The sequence below is a fragment of the Crinia signifera genome, chromosome 11, assembly GCF_055691185.1.
Source record: "Crinia signifera chromosome 11, ASM5569118v1, whole genome shotgun sequence".
Taxonomy (NCBI): Eukaryota; Metazoa; Chordata; class Amphibia; order Anura; family Myobatrachidae; genus Crinia; species Crinia signifera.
The window spans coordinates 73,405,472-73,421,757 of record NC_139227.1 but is presented as its reverse complement, the minus strand read 5'-3'; the positions used below and the strand labels follow the sequence as shown (position 1 = coordinate 73,421,757).

Below are 16,286 nucleotides of genomic sequence, written 5' to 3'. Positions count from 1 at the left end.
CCCCGAATATCGAGACGTTCCCGTGGAAATCGTGACAGTATATGGTGCTTCTCATGTTAGTCTTATAATCACCCTGCCCACTAGCAGACTTGGATATATTGTTATATTCATCAACACATGCTAATATTTAATATCTCACCAGTTAAATGTACAATTTCTCCATTTCCAACATATATAGCCCAATGTTGGAAACCTTTGGTTTGAAATTCAATCAAGTCCCCTGGTTCTGGATCACGACCCTATAGAAGATGCAAAAGATAATAAAATAAGAGTAAGATGAAAAAAGTAAATATACATTATAGTCGCTTCACTGTGACTAGTACAAAGAGCTCCAACATTTGTTGAGTCTTTGTCACAATCCAGTTATTACAACAAGCATACTGTATTTACTATCCAGATGCCTGAGGAGACTTGCGCTGCCCTGCAAAAATAGTTTCTATCAGTGCAAGGTCCGCTCAGCCCGCACTGAATAGCATCAGCGGGCTTCCAGTGCAGCTGTCCCTGCGGCTGTACTCAGGGCTGGCGACAGAGGGGGTCAAGGGGGACATGTGTGACGGATCCCAGCAATCTGAAGGGCCCCAGAGCCCGGCCAGGGCCCGTCTGTGTTACCCCCGCGGCCGCCTGCTGTGAAGTCATGTCTGTGTGCTGCTGGCTGGCTGTGTCTGTCAGATGTGCGTGCCGCTGCTGGGTCTCTCTCTCCTGCTGCTGCGCTGCTATGTATGTCACTCAGTAAGTGGGACTAGAGGCCAGATGTACTAAGCTAGAAAAGTGATAAAATGGAAAGTGATAAACCACCAGCCAATCAGCTCCTACCTGCCATGTAAAAGGCTGTGTTTGAAATATGACAGGTAGGAGTTGATTGGCTGGTTGTTTATCACTCTCCATTTTATCACTTTTCAAGGCTTAGTACATCTCGCCCCTAGGTGGCTTCTCTCATCCCGGGTCTCAAAGCTGCGCTCCCAGCACAGTGACTACAAAGGAATGCACACAGTCCCCCACCAGGTTGTACTCAGCCCTCACAGTTACACAAGGGAGTCTGGCTCTGGCAGCAGCTACTCCCATCACCCGCCTAGCAGCATAAACAAAGTAGAAAAGTGGCCTTAATCCGGGTAGGCTGTGATAGCAGCCTGGGACATGTCACCATGGCCTTATTTTGGTTCATTCTTTCTGCCAAAATCCTTCTTAGATGGACAAAACCATGTGCACTGCAGGGGGGCAGATGTAACATGTGCAGAGATAATTAGATTTGGGTGAGTTATTTTGTTTCTGTGCAGGGAAAATACTGACTGCTTTATTTTTACACTGCAATATAGATCTCACTTTGAAGTAAAACCCCACCCAAATCTAATTCTCTCTGCACATGTTACATCTGCCCCCCCTGCAGTGCACATGGTTTTGCCCATCTAAGAAGGATTTTGTCAGAAAGAATGAACCAAAATAAGGCCCCATGTCTGCCCACTGCCCCTGGGTGTCATAAGAGAAGCTAAAGCAATGAATGGGCTGTGGACTGGACAGCAGCAGGACATTTTTTTTGCATACCTGTGGGACTAGAAGTCCCAGTAGGCCTTGTTATTTCATAGCAGCTGCAGAGCCCTGTGTTGCTTCCTTGGGCATGTAAAATTTGCTGTTTACATTTAGTATGGTGTAGTATTTACACTGATATCATTGAAGCCCCCTCAACTCCCCCCCCCCCCCCCCCCCCCCCCCCCCCTCCCAAACACACACACTTTTAAAGCTTTAGACATTATGGGGGAAATTTACTAAAGGAAATTTGTAAAAAAAATAGGTGTATTTGTATCCAGAAATACACTTATTTTTGACATTGACTATCCCGAAAATACGGCAATTCGTATTCGTATTGACAGCATATTGTTACGAATACGAATTGCCGTATCTTCGGGATAGTAAATGTCAAAAATAAGTGTATTTCTGGATACAAATACACCTATTTTTTTACAAATCTCCTTTAGTAAATTTCCCCCAATATATATATATATATATATATATATATAGTCCAAATGGATAATGGCACTCGCTATAAACACAATCCTGGTCCTGTTGCCCTCCGCAATTAGGAGCACTCGGTCCCCACAAATAGACAATGTCCGGCGGCACTCAGGAACTTGAAAGAAGGACACAGCCTCAGGCGCTCTTAAGCCAACGTTTCAATAAGTTTATCTTATTTTCATCAGGGCATACAAGAAAATGAAAATTAACTCACCATTTATGTGCACAACCTTCACCAAGTGATGCTGTCAGAGCCATGTTGCAGATTCAACTCCGCCCCAGGCGAAGACATCATCACTGTGCTCCTACACCAGTACAAAAAAAAAAAAAAACTTTATTGACTGCAACAAAGAAGCACAACATGAACAATGTGCTAGAGTATGGAGAGATATAGTAATGAAAAAACATATTCAAATGTATGCCAAACTGTGGCTGCTTGTTTATATATAAACTATAATCATCATAAGAATACTTCTTTTCTTTGTGGGTGTTTATGTCTGTACTTAAGTAGTGGGTAGCACCCTTCAGACCTTGTGTGGGGAAGAAACTTTCTCCCCCATTTGGAAAATTTCTGAGGGAAGAGGACCACTTACAAAAAGAATACTGGTGCGGGAATTTTTCTCTTTGTATGTTCCTATAATCATCTCGTACATGTTATAAAGTTATTTTAGCTCAAGGGAATAAAGTGCAAATAATGAATCATAAAAAGCAATGCAAACCAAGAGTTTCATTAAGACCCTGAGGACTTAATGTCCCCAACCTAAAAATCCACTCCACCTCACGCTGTAATAAAAGCTTTGATCTGTCTCCGCCTCTAATGGAAGGAGGGACATGATCGATAATGCGATGTTTGAACGCTGTGGGGGAATTAGGGTTACCACCTAGTCCCTTTAATTCCGGACACATGTTAATTACACAGGTTCTGTGGCAGTTTAAAATCAGGTGAAGTGGAGTCTTGAATGCAGCCAGCCACAGAACCTGTGTAAATAATATGTGTCCGGAATTAAAGGGACTAGGTGGTAACCCTAGGGGGAATGTCCCATCACAGCGTAATGTCTCGCAACTGGCTGTTCGCTTGTCCCTTTAAGGACAGCTGTGCGAATTGCCATGCGATGCTGGGCCATACGAGTTTTGAACTGACAGTCAGTCTTGCCCATGTAATACTTGCCGCAAGAACAAACTATTACATAGACAACGTACATGGTGGAACAAGTCAGTCTAAATTTAATGGGAAAAGTGACATTACTGTGGGGGTGTTTGATGTTGTCCCCAACCCACATATAGCTGCACGTTACACACCCTGTACATTTGACACATCCAAGTTTAGGACTGCCAAGGAAGGACGTGTTACTTTGTTTGGTAAAGTTGGTAATATCACTATGTACCAACAGGTCACGTAGGTTTTTACCTCTAGAGTAGCTAGTAACTAGTTTTTTGTTACGCAAGCTGGGCAATTCTTTGTCAGTGGTGACAATGGGCCAGTATGTCCTGACCGCAGTATTAGCTTTTGAACTAGCTGTGTTAAATCTATTTGGCCAAAATATCCTGTCAGCTGAGGTTTTATGTGATTTGCATTTGAGAGTTTTACTTCTAGGGAGAGCTAAAACACGTTTCTTGGTGAGTATTAGTTGATCATAATCATAACCTCTCTCAAGAAATTTATGAACCATCTGGTCCAGCTGAATATGCAAATCTTCATCACTGCTGTAGATTCTGCGAACCCGCAGCATTTGGGAATACGGTAACCCCTTAGTGACTGAGGCGGGATGAAAACTACCTGGGGATAACAGCATATTTCTATCCGTTGGTTTTGTGAATAAAGATGTTTTAAGCTGACCATCAATAAGACTGATGCGCACATCCAAAAAGTCAATCTGACTGAATGAATATGCGCATGTCAACTTGACAGGACTATCACTTTGATTCTGTCGGTCAATAAGGTTCTCAAGGGCCGACACAGATCCGTTCCACAACAGTATCATGTCATCTATATATCTCGCATAATAAAATACATTATTGGAGATGACCGGATCTGAAAAGAAAATGTCGTTCTCAACCGCCATCTACCTTCAGCCGCTCATTCAGGAGTCAAACTTTTACCTGCAGGACACCACTGCACTTTTACTTGCTTTAGATGGTCTAGGTGACATTCCATCTGGTTGTGTGTTATGCAGTATAGATGTAACTTCACTCTACACTTGCATACCCCATACCCAGGGTATAGCTGCTACTAAAGAAAAAGTGGCAGCCTTTGATTCCACCCAGATGGCCATACTCCAAACCGATACATCGGAGAAATGGCTAGAAAAATTACATCTACAATTGGAGAATTATAAACGTGACCTGATTAAATATAAAAAAGAAAAGTTTGCCAAAGTGAATCAGGATTATGAGACACAAAACGTTTATGGGTGGCTCACTGGATACTCACAGCAGCAAAACAAATTTTTTAACCGCCGCAGAGGTGGCCGTGGGGTACATTCTGGTTCATCTAATGATTCTGCCAACTCTGCCAGTGAATATGAGACTCGGGGCAGAGGACGCTCTAGGGGTAATTCTAGAAAACAGTTTATCCCTTTAGCGGTGTGCACCCGAGCACAGCGAGCCGGAGACGGGGACCCTGTCGCAGAGGGGGGCAGTGGAGGCGCAACGGCAGCTCGAAAGCCGCCCAGCAACAAGAGGTGATCTTCAACCTATCTTCCACCCCTCTGACCGCTAGCGAAGAATCACTGCTACATAAAGGTCTGAGTTTTGTCCCGACCACCCGGTTTGACCCTTTCACCTGGAAAGTAGAGACTTTTAAACTGCACCGCCAACTTAAATTGCAAGAACACTTTGGCAAGAAAGACTGTCCAGCTATCGCGGACCCTTTACCACCGGAACTTTACAAACTGGCCCCTAAATCTAACTTTGACCCCCAATCCTTCAATGCCTCCATTAAGTCGTTTGTACGGCTGGTTGAGGCATCCATCAATCCTTTGGAGGAGGCAGCCACCATGAGACACTCTAACTTGAACAAAGATGAATATCATGCATTAAAATCACTTAGCAGCAGACATGATATCGTTATTCGAGCCGCTGACAAAGGCGGCTCGATTGTTATTCAAGATGTGGTGGCGCATAGATCAGAGATCGAGCGCCAGTTAGCCGATATTTCTACTTACCAGTTTCTGAACACTGATCCAACCAACCTGTTTAAAAAGGAGCTGGATGGGTACTTGTCCATTGCTGCCGACACTGGTATAATTTCCAACCGCATCAAAAAAATTCTCACTTGTGATTTTCCCCGGAGGCCACTTTTATATACCCTCCCTAAAATACATAAAAGTCTGGTCAATCCCCCTGGCAGACCCATCATCTCTGCCAGGGGGTCCATCTTTCAACCAGTGTCGGCCTATCTGGACATCTACCTTCAGCCGGTCATTCAGGAGTCAAAATTTTACCTGCAGGACACCACTGCACTTTTACTTGCTTTAGATGGTCTAGGTGACATTCCATCTGGTTGTGTGTTATGCAGTATAGATGTAACTTCACTCTACACTTGCATACCCCATACCCAGGGTATAGCTGCTACCAAACGCCTGATTTCCAACAGCCCTAAATATCTTGGTCCCAATGTGTGATTTTTTTGTGATTTATTGGAGCTAGTTTTAACCAAAAATTATTTTTTCTTTAATGGCCAATTCTTTTTACAGCGATCGGGCTGTGCGATGGGTCCTCTGTGGCCCCATCGTACGCGAATGCCTTTATGATGGCGGTTGAGAACGACATTTTCTTTTCAGATCCGGTCATCTCCAATAATGTATTTTATTATGCGAGATATATAGATGACATGATACTGTTGTGGAACGGATCTGTGTCGGCCCTTGAGAACCTTATTGACCAACAGAATCAAAGTGATAGTCCTCTCAAGTTGACATGCGCACATTCATTCAGTCAGATTGACTTTTTGGATGTGCGCATCAGTCTTATTGATGGTCAGCTTAAAACATCTTTATTCACAAAACCAATGGATAGAAATATGCTGTTATCCCCAGGTAGTTTTCATCCCGCCTCAGTCACTAAGGGGTTACCGTATTCCCAAATGCTGCGGGTTCGCAGAATCTACAGCAGTGATGAAGATTTGCATATTCAGCTGGACCAGATGGTTCATAAATTTCTTGAGAGAGGTTATGATTATGATCAACTAATACTCACCAAGAAACGTGTTTTAGCTCTCCCTAGAAGTAAAACTCTCAAACGCAAATCACATAAAACCTCAGCTGACAGGATATTTTGGCCAAATAGATTTAACACAGCTAGTTCAAAAGCTAATACTGCGGTCAGGACATACTGGCCCATTGTCACCACTGACAAAGAATTGCCCAGCTTGCGTAACAAAAAACTAGTTACTAGCTACTCTAGAGGTAAAAACCTACGTGACCTGTTGGTACATAGTGATATTACCAACTTTACCAAACAAAGTAACACGTCCTTCCTTGGCAGTCCTAAACTTGGATGTGTCAAATGTACAGGGTGTGTAACGTGCAGCTATATGTGGGTTGGGGACAACATCAAACACCCCCACAGTAATGTCACTTTTCCCATTAAATTTAGACTGACTTGTTCCACCATGTACGTTGTCTATGTAATAGTTTGTCCTTGCGGCAAGTATTACATGGGCAAGACTGACTGTCAGTTCAAAACTCGTATGGCCCAGCATCGCATGGCAATTCGCACAGCTGTCCTTAAAGGGACAAGCGAACAGCCAGTTGCGAGACATTACGCTGTGATGGGACATTCCCCCACAGCGTTCAAACATCGCATTATCGATCATGTCCCTCCTTCCATTAGAGGCGGAGACAGATCAAAGCTTTTATTACAGCGTGAGGCGGAGTGGATTTTTAGGTTGGGGACATTAAGTCCTCAGGGTCTTAATGAAACTCTTGGTTTGCATTGCTTTTTATGATTCATTATTTGCACTTTATTCCCTTGAGCTAAAATTACTTTATAACATGTACGAGATGATTATAGTTTATATATAAACAAGCAGCCACAGTTTGGCATACATTTGAATATGTTTTTTCGGTACTTGTTTCCTAGCACGGCCACAATCTTCTTGGTCGTGTGCCTTAACTTTAAGGCACACGATGCCCCCGATGGACCCGATTTTCTTTAAAATCAGGTCCATTTTACCGTCAAATGGAAAATCGGGTCCATCGCGTCGGTCGTGTGCCTTTAATAAGGCACACGACGCGACCGACGCGATGGACCCGATTTCTCCATAGGGTTCAATGTTAAAATATTTTTAACATTGAAATCGCGTCGGTCGTGTCGGTCTTGTGCCATTATAATGGCACAAGATAAGATGGACTTGATTAAGTCCATCTTAACATAGTAATCAATGGGAAATGGGCCAATATGGGCCATTTCTCATTGTATATGGCCCCGTCATGCCCCCCCATTGTAAACGCCACCCCACTATCGACGCCAACCCGAAGCGTGGCGAGCGCAGCGAGCCCGCGAGGGGCGGCGGTGCGCGTCCTCCGACCTTTTCATTCCCCTACTATCCACGTCGGCGTGGAGGTGAGAATAGAATAGTGTGGCGAGCGCAGCGAGCCACCGAGCCCGAAGCGTGGCGAGCACAGCGAGCCCCGCGAGGGGACGCGTATAACTTCACAGGTATACGCGTCCCCTCGCGGGGCTCGCTGCGCTCGCCACGCTTCGGGCTCGGTGGCTCGCTGCGCTCGCCACACTATTCTATTCTCAACTCCACGCCGACGTGGATAGTAGGGGAATGAAAAGGTCGGAGGACGCGCACCGCCGCCCCTCGCGGGCTCGCTGCGCTCGCCACGCTTCGGGTTGGCGTCTATGGTGGGGTGCGGTGTACGCCGTTAAATTTGGGGGGGTTGGGAATATTTTACATTGAATGCAATGTAAAATCGGGTCCCAGGGACCCGATTTACATTAAAAAAAAAAAAAAAAAATCGGGTCCAAAATCGGTCGGTCGCGTCGATCGCATCGCATGCGACCAAATCGTATGCGATGCGATCGACCCGATTTTTCCGACACGACCACCCCGATGTAAATCGGTGTGGCCGTGCTAGGAAACAAGTACCGTTTTTTCATTACTATATCTCTCCATACTCTAGCACATTGTTCATGTTGTGCTTCTTTGTTGCAGTCAATAAAGTTTTTTTTGTACTGGTGTAGGAGCACAGTGATGATGTCATCGCCTGGGGCGGAGTTGAATCTGCAGCATGGCTCTGACAGCATCACTTGGTGAAGGTTGTGCACATAAATGGTGAGTTAATTTTCATTTTCTTGTATGCCCTGATGAAAATAAGATAAACTTATTGAAACGTTGGCTTAAGAGCGCCTGAGGCTGTGTCCTTCTTTCAAGTTCCTGAGTGCCGCCGGACATTGTCTATATATATATATATATATATATATATATATATATATATATATATATATATATATATACATATATATATGGAAAGGAAAGATATAGAGTGTGCTCAGTGATGTCCACCACTTTAGGATTACAATTATCGGGTAGACAACAACACATAAACTTTAATAAAATTAATTATTTATTTTTCAGACACAGGTTTTGTATTGCAGATCTTCAAAAAACAGAGACCCTGTTTTTTGAAGACCTGCAATACAAAACCTGTGTCTGAAAAATACATAATTTATTTTATTAAATTTTATGTGTTGTTGTCTACCGGATAATTGTAATCCTAAGGTGGTGGACATCACTGAGCGCACTCCATGGGCGAGATTTAGTGGGTTGACCGTTTTTGAGAAAATGCGATTTTTTCTTAAATCGCCCCATATTGCCGTTTTTTTTAAATCGCATTTTTGCCGTGAATTCGCATATTTAATGAGGTGTGTATTCCGGCATGAAAAGTGCAAGACAGTGCGATATAGGGCGATTTTCGGAATAAAAAAGGGCGATTTTTTAGTCATGAAAAGGTGCGATTTTGCTATAATAAAAAAAATGGCGTGAGGTCCCCCCTCCTCTACATAACCAGCCCCGGGCTCATTGACCTGGACCTGGTTCCAAAAATACAGGGGACAAAAGTGTAGGGGTCCCCTGTATTTATGAAACCAGCCCGGACTCTTGGACCGGTCCTGGTTCCAAAAATATGGGACAGCGCGACAGAAGCTGTTAGCTGCATCGGAGAAAGCCGGTTGTCCTCGCTGTCATCGCGGGGGATCCGGCTCTGCTGCAGAAGGGAGACCAGTGCTGGATCCTGGATCGGTGAGTATATTGGTGTAAAATTGAGGTGTGTGTATGTGTATGTAATAAAGTTTTACTTTTCTGTGTGTGTGTTTTCTTTTAACATTCTTTTTACAGGTGGCCCATTAATGCCCCGCATGCTGGGACTTGTGGTTCTCCAAGTCCCAGCATGCGGGGGAGGTCTGCTGGCACTTGTAGTTCTCCTGTATTAAGCAATGTTAGGAATGTCACTTTAACCCTATCAGGCCGGCGTCCAATGACTAGGGAGGCTGGTGACAGCCCCGAGCTTCTGCCCTGGACGGGTGAAGCCGGGGGGGAGACCCCTTTATTGGGGAGGGGGGTCCCCACTCCTCCAGGTACCCCGTCCAAGACTGACCAGCCACGGTGCTCATGGTACGGCCAGGGGACCTTATGCAATAATTATGCGAATTCGGAAACAATGCGAAAACGGACGTTTTTGCGATAAAAATTGCCAAAAACCCAACATCGACCTCTAATAAATGTCACCCTATATCTTTCCTTTCCATATCCACATTCTTTCCCTCCACTAACAGGGATGACTTATAGAGAGCTGCTACCATTCATAGAGCTGTGCTGTGGCAAAAGGACCTCAGGATTGCTGGCTTTTTTTCACTTTCTTGCTGATATTGCCCCTGGTGACTTCCCCTTGATAAAGATCCCGGATTGGGATTGAAACATCGGGACAGTTTGTAAAACTGACAGCTTCACTTGGTATGTTTAAAACTTTTTTCTGAAAATTTTTTGTTTGCAATAAAGGTAAAAGTTTTTTTAGACAAAAACTTTGAGGTGAGTGCTCATTTCCTTCAGTGGATACTTGGACTATATATATATACAGATGGGGCAGGTCCCATCTTTGCAGGGGATGGCGATGGCGATGCCAGCCGCCATCCCCCGCCAGCATCATCTCTATAGCGAGAAGGGACCTGCAGTTGGTTCATTGTTGGCTTGCTGTGTCCCTACCTAAAGGAGTCGTCACTCTGCAATATCTAGGACCCATATACGAATACAGTTGGAACTTGATGCAGCTGTGCATTAAACATTAAGGATCCCCAAAGGATCCAACTTTTTTAGAAGGTTTACATACCGGGACTGAATATACTCACTACCCACCAACACACGGAAATTTTGCCCCTGAGGAAGTCGTATCGACGAAACGCGTTGGGTGTATTTCCTTGTTTTGTATGAACCATACTACATACAGATGAAAACTACATGTTTTTAATAAATGTTGTATTAAATTGCTAATTGTCAACATCTGACTGGAATTTCCATTGATTGGTTATCTTCTGGTGGTGGAATTGGTACTTGTTTCCTAGCACGGCCACAAATCTTGGCCATCGGGGGTAATTTTAGTGGCCTGCGACGCGACCAACGCGATGCCCCCGATTTTTCCATAGAAATGCATTGAAAACAGTGAAAAATCGGGTCGGTCGCGTCGTGTGCACCTAAAAATGCTTAAATGGTCCAGACGCGATGCCCCCGATTTCCCCATAGGGAACAATGTTAAATGCCTCAATTTACCCGCGATGACCCTGATTTCCCATAGGAAACAATGTTAAATGGATCAATTTACCCAAATCAGCATAGGGAACAATGGTAAATGGGCCAGAAACCACAAAAAAACCCACAGAGCAGTGGAATGTCCCCCCAAAAGTTGTTGACGCCACCCCGCGATCAACGTGAACCCGAAGCGTGGCGAGCGCTGCGAGCCCGCGAGGGGCGCCGGTACGCGTCCTCTGACCTTTTCATGCCCTACTATCCACTAGGGCGTGGAGTGAGAATAGAATAGTGTGGCGAGCGCAGCGAGCCACCGAGCCCGAAGCGTGGCGAGCACAGCGAGCCCCGCGCGGGGACGCGGATACCTTCACAGGTAAACGCGTCCCTTCGCGGCCTTCACAGGTATCCGCGTCCGCTCGCCACGCTTCGGGCTCGGTGGCTCGCTGCGCTCGCCACACTATTCTATTCTCACTCCACGCCCTAGTGGATAGTAGGGCATGAAAAGGTCGGAGGACGCGTACCGCCGCCCCTCGCGGGCTCGCTGCGCTCGCCACGCTTCGGGTTCACGTTGATCGCGGGGTGGCGTATAGTACTTTTGGGAGGACATTTTTATGTTCAGGGGTGTTTTTGGCCCATTTACCATTGTTCCCTATGATAATTTGGGTAAATTGATCCATTTCACATTGTTTCCTATGGAAAATCGGGGTGATCGCGGGTACATTGAGGCATTTAACATTGTTCTCTATGGGGAAATCGCGGGCATCGCGTCTGGCCCATCGCACCCGATTTTTTAGCGGCCGCGATGACCGCGATGGCCCCGATTTTACCCCCGATGACCGCGATTCTGATCGTTGTGGCCGTGCTAGGAAACAAGTACCATGGAATTTATGATAGGGGCGCACTCTGTTTCTCTTTCTTCCATATATATATATATATATATATATATATATATACATATATATATATATATATATATATATATCCTTAATGTATACAAAATTATTTTGTTAAAGCCATACTGTGATTTTTTAAATGGGGGGATTATGGAAAATGGAGGGGGCCCCATCGATATCAGTGTATCGGGCCCCGAGATATCTGTTGCCGGCCCTGGCTGTACTCCACTCCCTGCCTGTCATCCCTGATGCCAAGCTTTAGCCTCCTGCGGCTCCCATGCCACCACCATTACTGTAGACCTCAGACCATGTGCCAAACAAACAGGCTACACGTCTTTCCCAGACATGGAAGAAGCCATATTTCCCTATCACATCTTACTTTTACAGCCAATCCGATTGATCCCTCAGTCTGGTTAATTACCAATCCGCTACCACTCCTCCCTATATCTATGCTGGGTAAGTAAGGCCAGCTGCCAGTGCTACTGATCTCATCAGTGTATTACCTGAAAGGTGTCTCTCTGTCTCTAAGCTGCATTCAGGGCCGGTGCTAGGGTGTTCAGAAGCCTCCCTGCAAACTCTAAATTTGTGCCCTCTCTCTCATACCTACACATAATGTAGGTCACACCTAATGCCCACAGTAATGGCGCCTGCACATAATACCCAGAGTATGGCAGGTTACACCTAATGCCCACAGTAATGCTGTTTACACATAAAGCCAACAATAATGCCACTTACACATAATGCCCAGAGTACCAGTTGCTTATACATAATGCCTAGACTAAAGTAGTGCAGCTTTCATATAACGCAAACAGTAATGCTGCTTACACATAATGGCCAGAATAGTGCCCTTTCACATAATGCCCACACATTTATGCCAACAATAGCGGTGCTTATGCATAATGGCCAGAGTAGTGATAGTTATGCATAATGGCCAGAGTAGTGACAGTTATGCATAATGGCCAGAGTAGTGTCCACACAATGCCCCTTTTCATCTTTACAACATGCAACCTGCCACCTCCACCTCTTTGGCTTCTATGGGCAGTAGTCACAGCAGAACCAGGGGCAGGCGCATGTGCAGTACCTAGTTTGGAACAGCACATGTGCCAGTCCTGGTGCCTGTCAGCTGTATTGTACAGGCGCTGGGACCGGGATTTAACTTCTATGGGCTGTCACCGAAGCAGCCCATAGAAGGCAGGGGCCAGTGCATGCGCAGTACCGATCAGTCCAGATCAGATATATATACACGATCAGTCCAATCCTACGCATTTCATCTTATACAGACTTCATCAGGGGTTTAAACAACAATGAGCTGATGTGTCTCATTAGAATTTTTGAGCTTTTTAGGTACGGGTGGCAATTGCCACAAGGTGATATACCACATACAGATTATGAATGATAAACGGCTACTGTCACGGCAGGAAATCCAGTGCCTAGAGGTAGGTGATACCTCACATAAGACTTGGATGTCGAAAAATGGTATAATAACCCAAACAGGAATAATGCCTATATAGGATCTATAGTGGGAGCTCCTAAACAGCGACTGGGCACAGTCGCTGTTTAGGAGCTCCCACTATAGAGCTCCCACTGAGCTGGCCCTGGCTGCATTACAGGTCTCTGTTTCCTGAGGACTCCGCTCCTTCCTGGGCCTGTGGCATCTCCTTCAAGAAGCTGCCTGGCTTACCATTTGTGTTCCGCATTCGATCAAGTTCACCATCTGACATCAATTCAGTTCACCATCAGTGCTCTGCCATTTATCCAGCTCACCATCGGTGCAGTTCACTATCGATGCTCTGCCATTGACCCAGTTCACTATCGGAGCTCTGCCATCGATCCAGTTCAGCATCGGTGTCCCACCTTCAATCCAGCTCACCATCGGTGTTCCACCATCGACTCCACATTCCATTGGTGAGTTCACCATCTCCATTGGGGCTCCTTCAGTGCTATTCATCGCCAAGGGTACCTACACCATCAATACTAACATCATCGGTGTGATTTATCGACATCCTCCATCATCGTTGATATCCTAATAAGACCCAGCGTTCGTAGAATTCCCCACCTTCACAGTGGTCAGTAATTCCCAGTTGCTCTCATCATTGTATTCCTGTGTTATTCTGGACTCCTTCAGTACAGTTGTACTGCTCCAGTTATACCAGCATCTGTATATGCTCTGGACTCCATCAGTACAGTGGTACTGCACCAGTTATACCAGTATCTGCATATGCTCTGGACTCACTCAGTACTGTTGTACTGCATCTGCATCCTTTTACATTTACTATATACTCAGGGGTTAACGTAAGCCGGAAAGGGGGGGAACTGCATTCCGTCAGTACCATATTGGAGGCGGAACGGTTCCGCCTCCGCAGAGGCGAAATTAGCGAGCTGTGGGCCCAGGTGCAAAAATATGCTTCTGCCACAAACCCCCCCCCCCCCCCATGCTCAAAATAGGAACAGTGTGTGCTGATGGCGGGCACCAAAAATTTAGTGAATATCATTGTGGAAAAGTGGTATGGACACATAATAGTGTCATAGTAGTGTCTATTATTCATATTATACCACATTGTAGTGCCACATTGCACCAGGTAGAGCACCTCATATCCATTTTAGATCACATTTTTAACCTGGGTTATTGCCAGGTGGAGGTGCAATGTGAAAGCACCAAACTGAATAACCAGGGTCGACCATCCCGGCATTTCATATAACCGTGTTATATCGAGGGTTGAACCCGTGTAGCCCTGTATATAATGGGCAACATGGGTTTAGTGTGAAAGGGTCAGACCCAGGATCAAAATACCAGGTCGGACCCGGGATAACGATCTGAAAGAGCCCTTAGACACACAGCACACGCACACCATAATGTCCATTACACATAGTCAGTGGCGGATCCAGGATAAAATGACAGGGGGGGCACCATGATAAAAGAGGGTTTAGGTGGGGGAGGGCCAGTGTTAGTGGTGCCAGTGTACATGCTAAGAGAGCGGCAGAGAGAGGGTGGCAATGGGATTAAAAATAGGCCCTGGCATTTAAAGTGCACAGGCCCACCATGGCAACAAAAGTGAAGGATGTAGTTGTGCGCGCGCCGAAGGCGCGCTCTGGAAAAGGGTGTGTGGCCACTCAACAGGGGGCATGTCCTTGAGTGTAGTGTACAACACCATATACAACTTCTACACATTATGCAACAAAATACTAGACCCCATTATACTTGCCCCTTACACATGATGCCAAATGGAATGAGCCAAAATTCAAACAATGCCACATGGATTGTGTCAAAATTTACATAATGCCACACGCATTGAGCCAAAATTAACATAATGCCAAATGGATTGAGCCAAAATTCACATAATGCCAAATGGATTGAGCCAAAATTCACATAATGCCACATGGATTGTGTCAAAATTCACATAATGCCACACGGATTGAGCCAAATTCATAACATGCCATATGGATTGAGTCAAAATTCACATAATGCCACATGGATTGAGCCAAAATTCACATAATGCCACATGGATTGAGCCAAAATTCACATAATGCCACATGGATTGAGCCAAAATTCACATAATGCCACATGGATTGAGTCAAAATTCACATAATGCCACACTTATTGAGCCAAAATTCACACAATGCCACACGGATTGAGCCAAAATTCACATAATGCCACACGGATTGATCCCAAATTCATAACATGCCATATGGATTGAGCCAAAATTCACATAATGCCACACGGATTGAGACAAAATTCACATAATGCCACATGGATTGAGCCAGAATTCACATAATGCCACACAGATTAAGACAAAATTCACAATACGCTTCATAAACAGGGACATTGTTCACCAAACGCGCGCATTAAACATTTACACCATAATGTCCATTGCACGATAAGTTACACGCCATTATGTCCATTATGTATTACGCCAAACACCATAATGCCTATTAAAAATTATGCTACATACAGTAAGTGCTGCTTATCTACATGCTCATTGCCAAGGGTTCCATGCTCATTGCCAGAGGTTCCATGCTCGTTGCCATGTGGGATTACATGCTCATTGCCAACGGGGAATACATGCTCGTGGTAAATGGGGGACAGCCGCCGCCAGGCAGAAGTGATAGCCACTGACAGTGGCAGAGCCTGGCTGTATTCCGAGCACTGCAGGTCCCAGCTATTTGAAATAATACCCATTTCACACCAGAAAATCCGTTCCCAGGTTGGCCCCTTTTACACCAGTCTAGTCCCTGCATTTTACTGGTGTGAGGGGGAGAGAAAACCACCCCTCCCCCCCTTTAACCATTTAACCGGCTATATCTTCGGAACTAACTGACCATCCTGGTATCATATTGAAGGCCCAATGATTTGGAATTGAATGACTTCAACCACAATCTCCTGTGATGCCAGGGGGGGAACTGGCAGCCGTCGGAACTGGGTGGGGGTCGGAATTGACGGGTCCCATATTATCCTATGGGGAAAAAATGTTAAAGCTTTGCCAGGCGATACAGTATCTCCGGTTCCCGGGGGGCTAGAGACATGGGGCTGGGCTCGTTGGAAAGCTCTGGTCCTCATCTACAAAATGACAGGGGGGCACGTGCCCAGGTGCCCCCCCCCTGAATTCGCCACTGGGGTTGGAAGGCAGAGCTATGTTGGTTGC

The 16,286-nt window shown here is 45.5% G+C and overlaps 1 protein-coding gene across 1 annotated transcript in view; it reads right to left on the bottom strand.

The window, feature by feature from the left end:
* LOC146045754 (phospholipase A and acyltransferase 4-like) overlaps positions 1-16,286 on the bottom strand; it is a 169,350-nt gene that overhangs the window by 72,987 nt on the left and 80,077 nt on the right. The window contains exon 2 of the mRNA XM_083164801.1: positions 140-239. Within this exon, the coding sequence (XP_083020927.1) occupies positions 140-239 (100 nt within the window). The remainder of the gene's footprint in view (positions 1-139; positions 240-16,286) is intronic.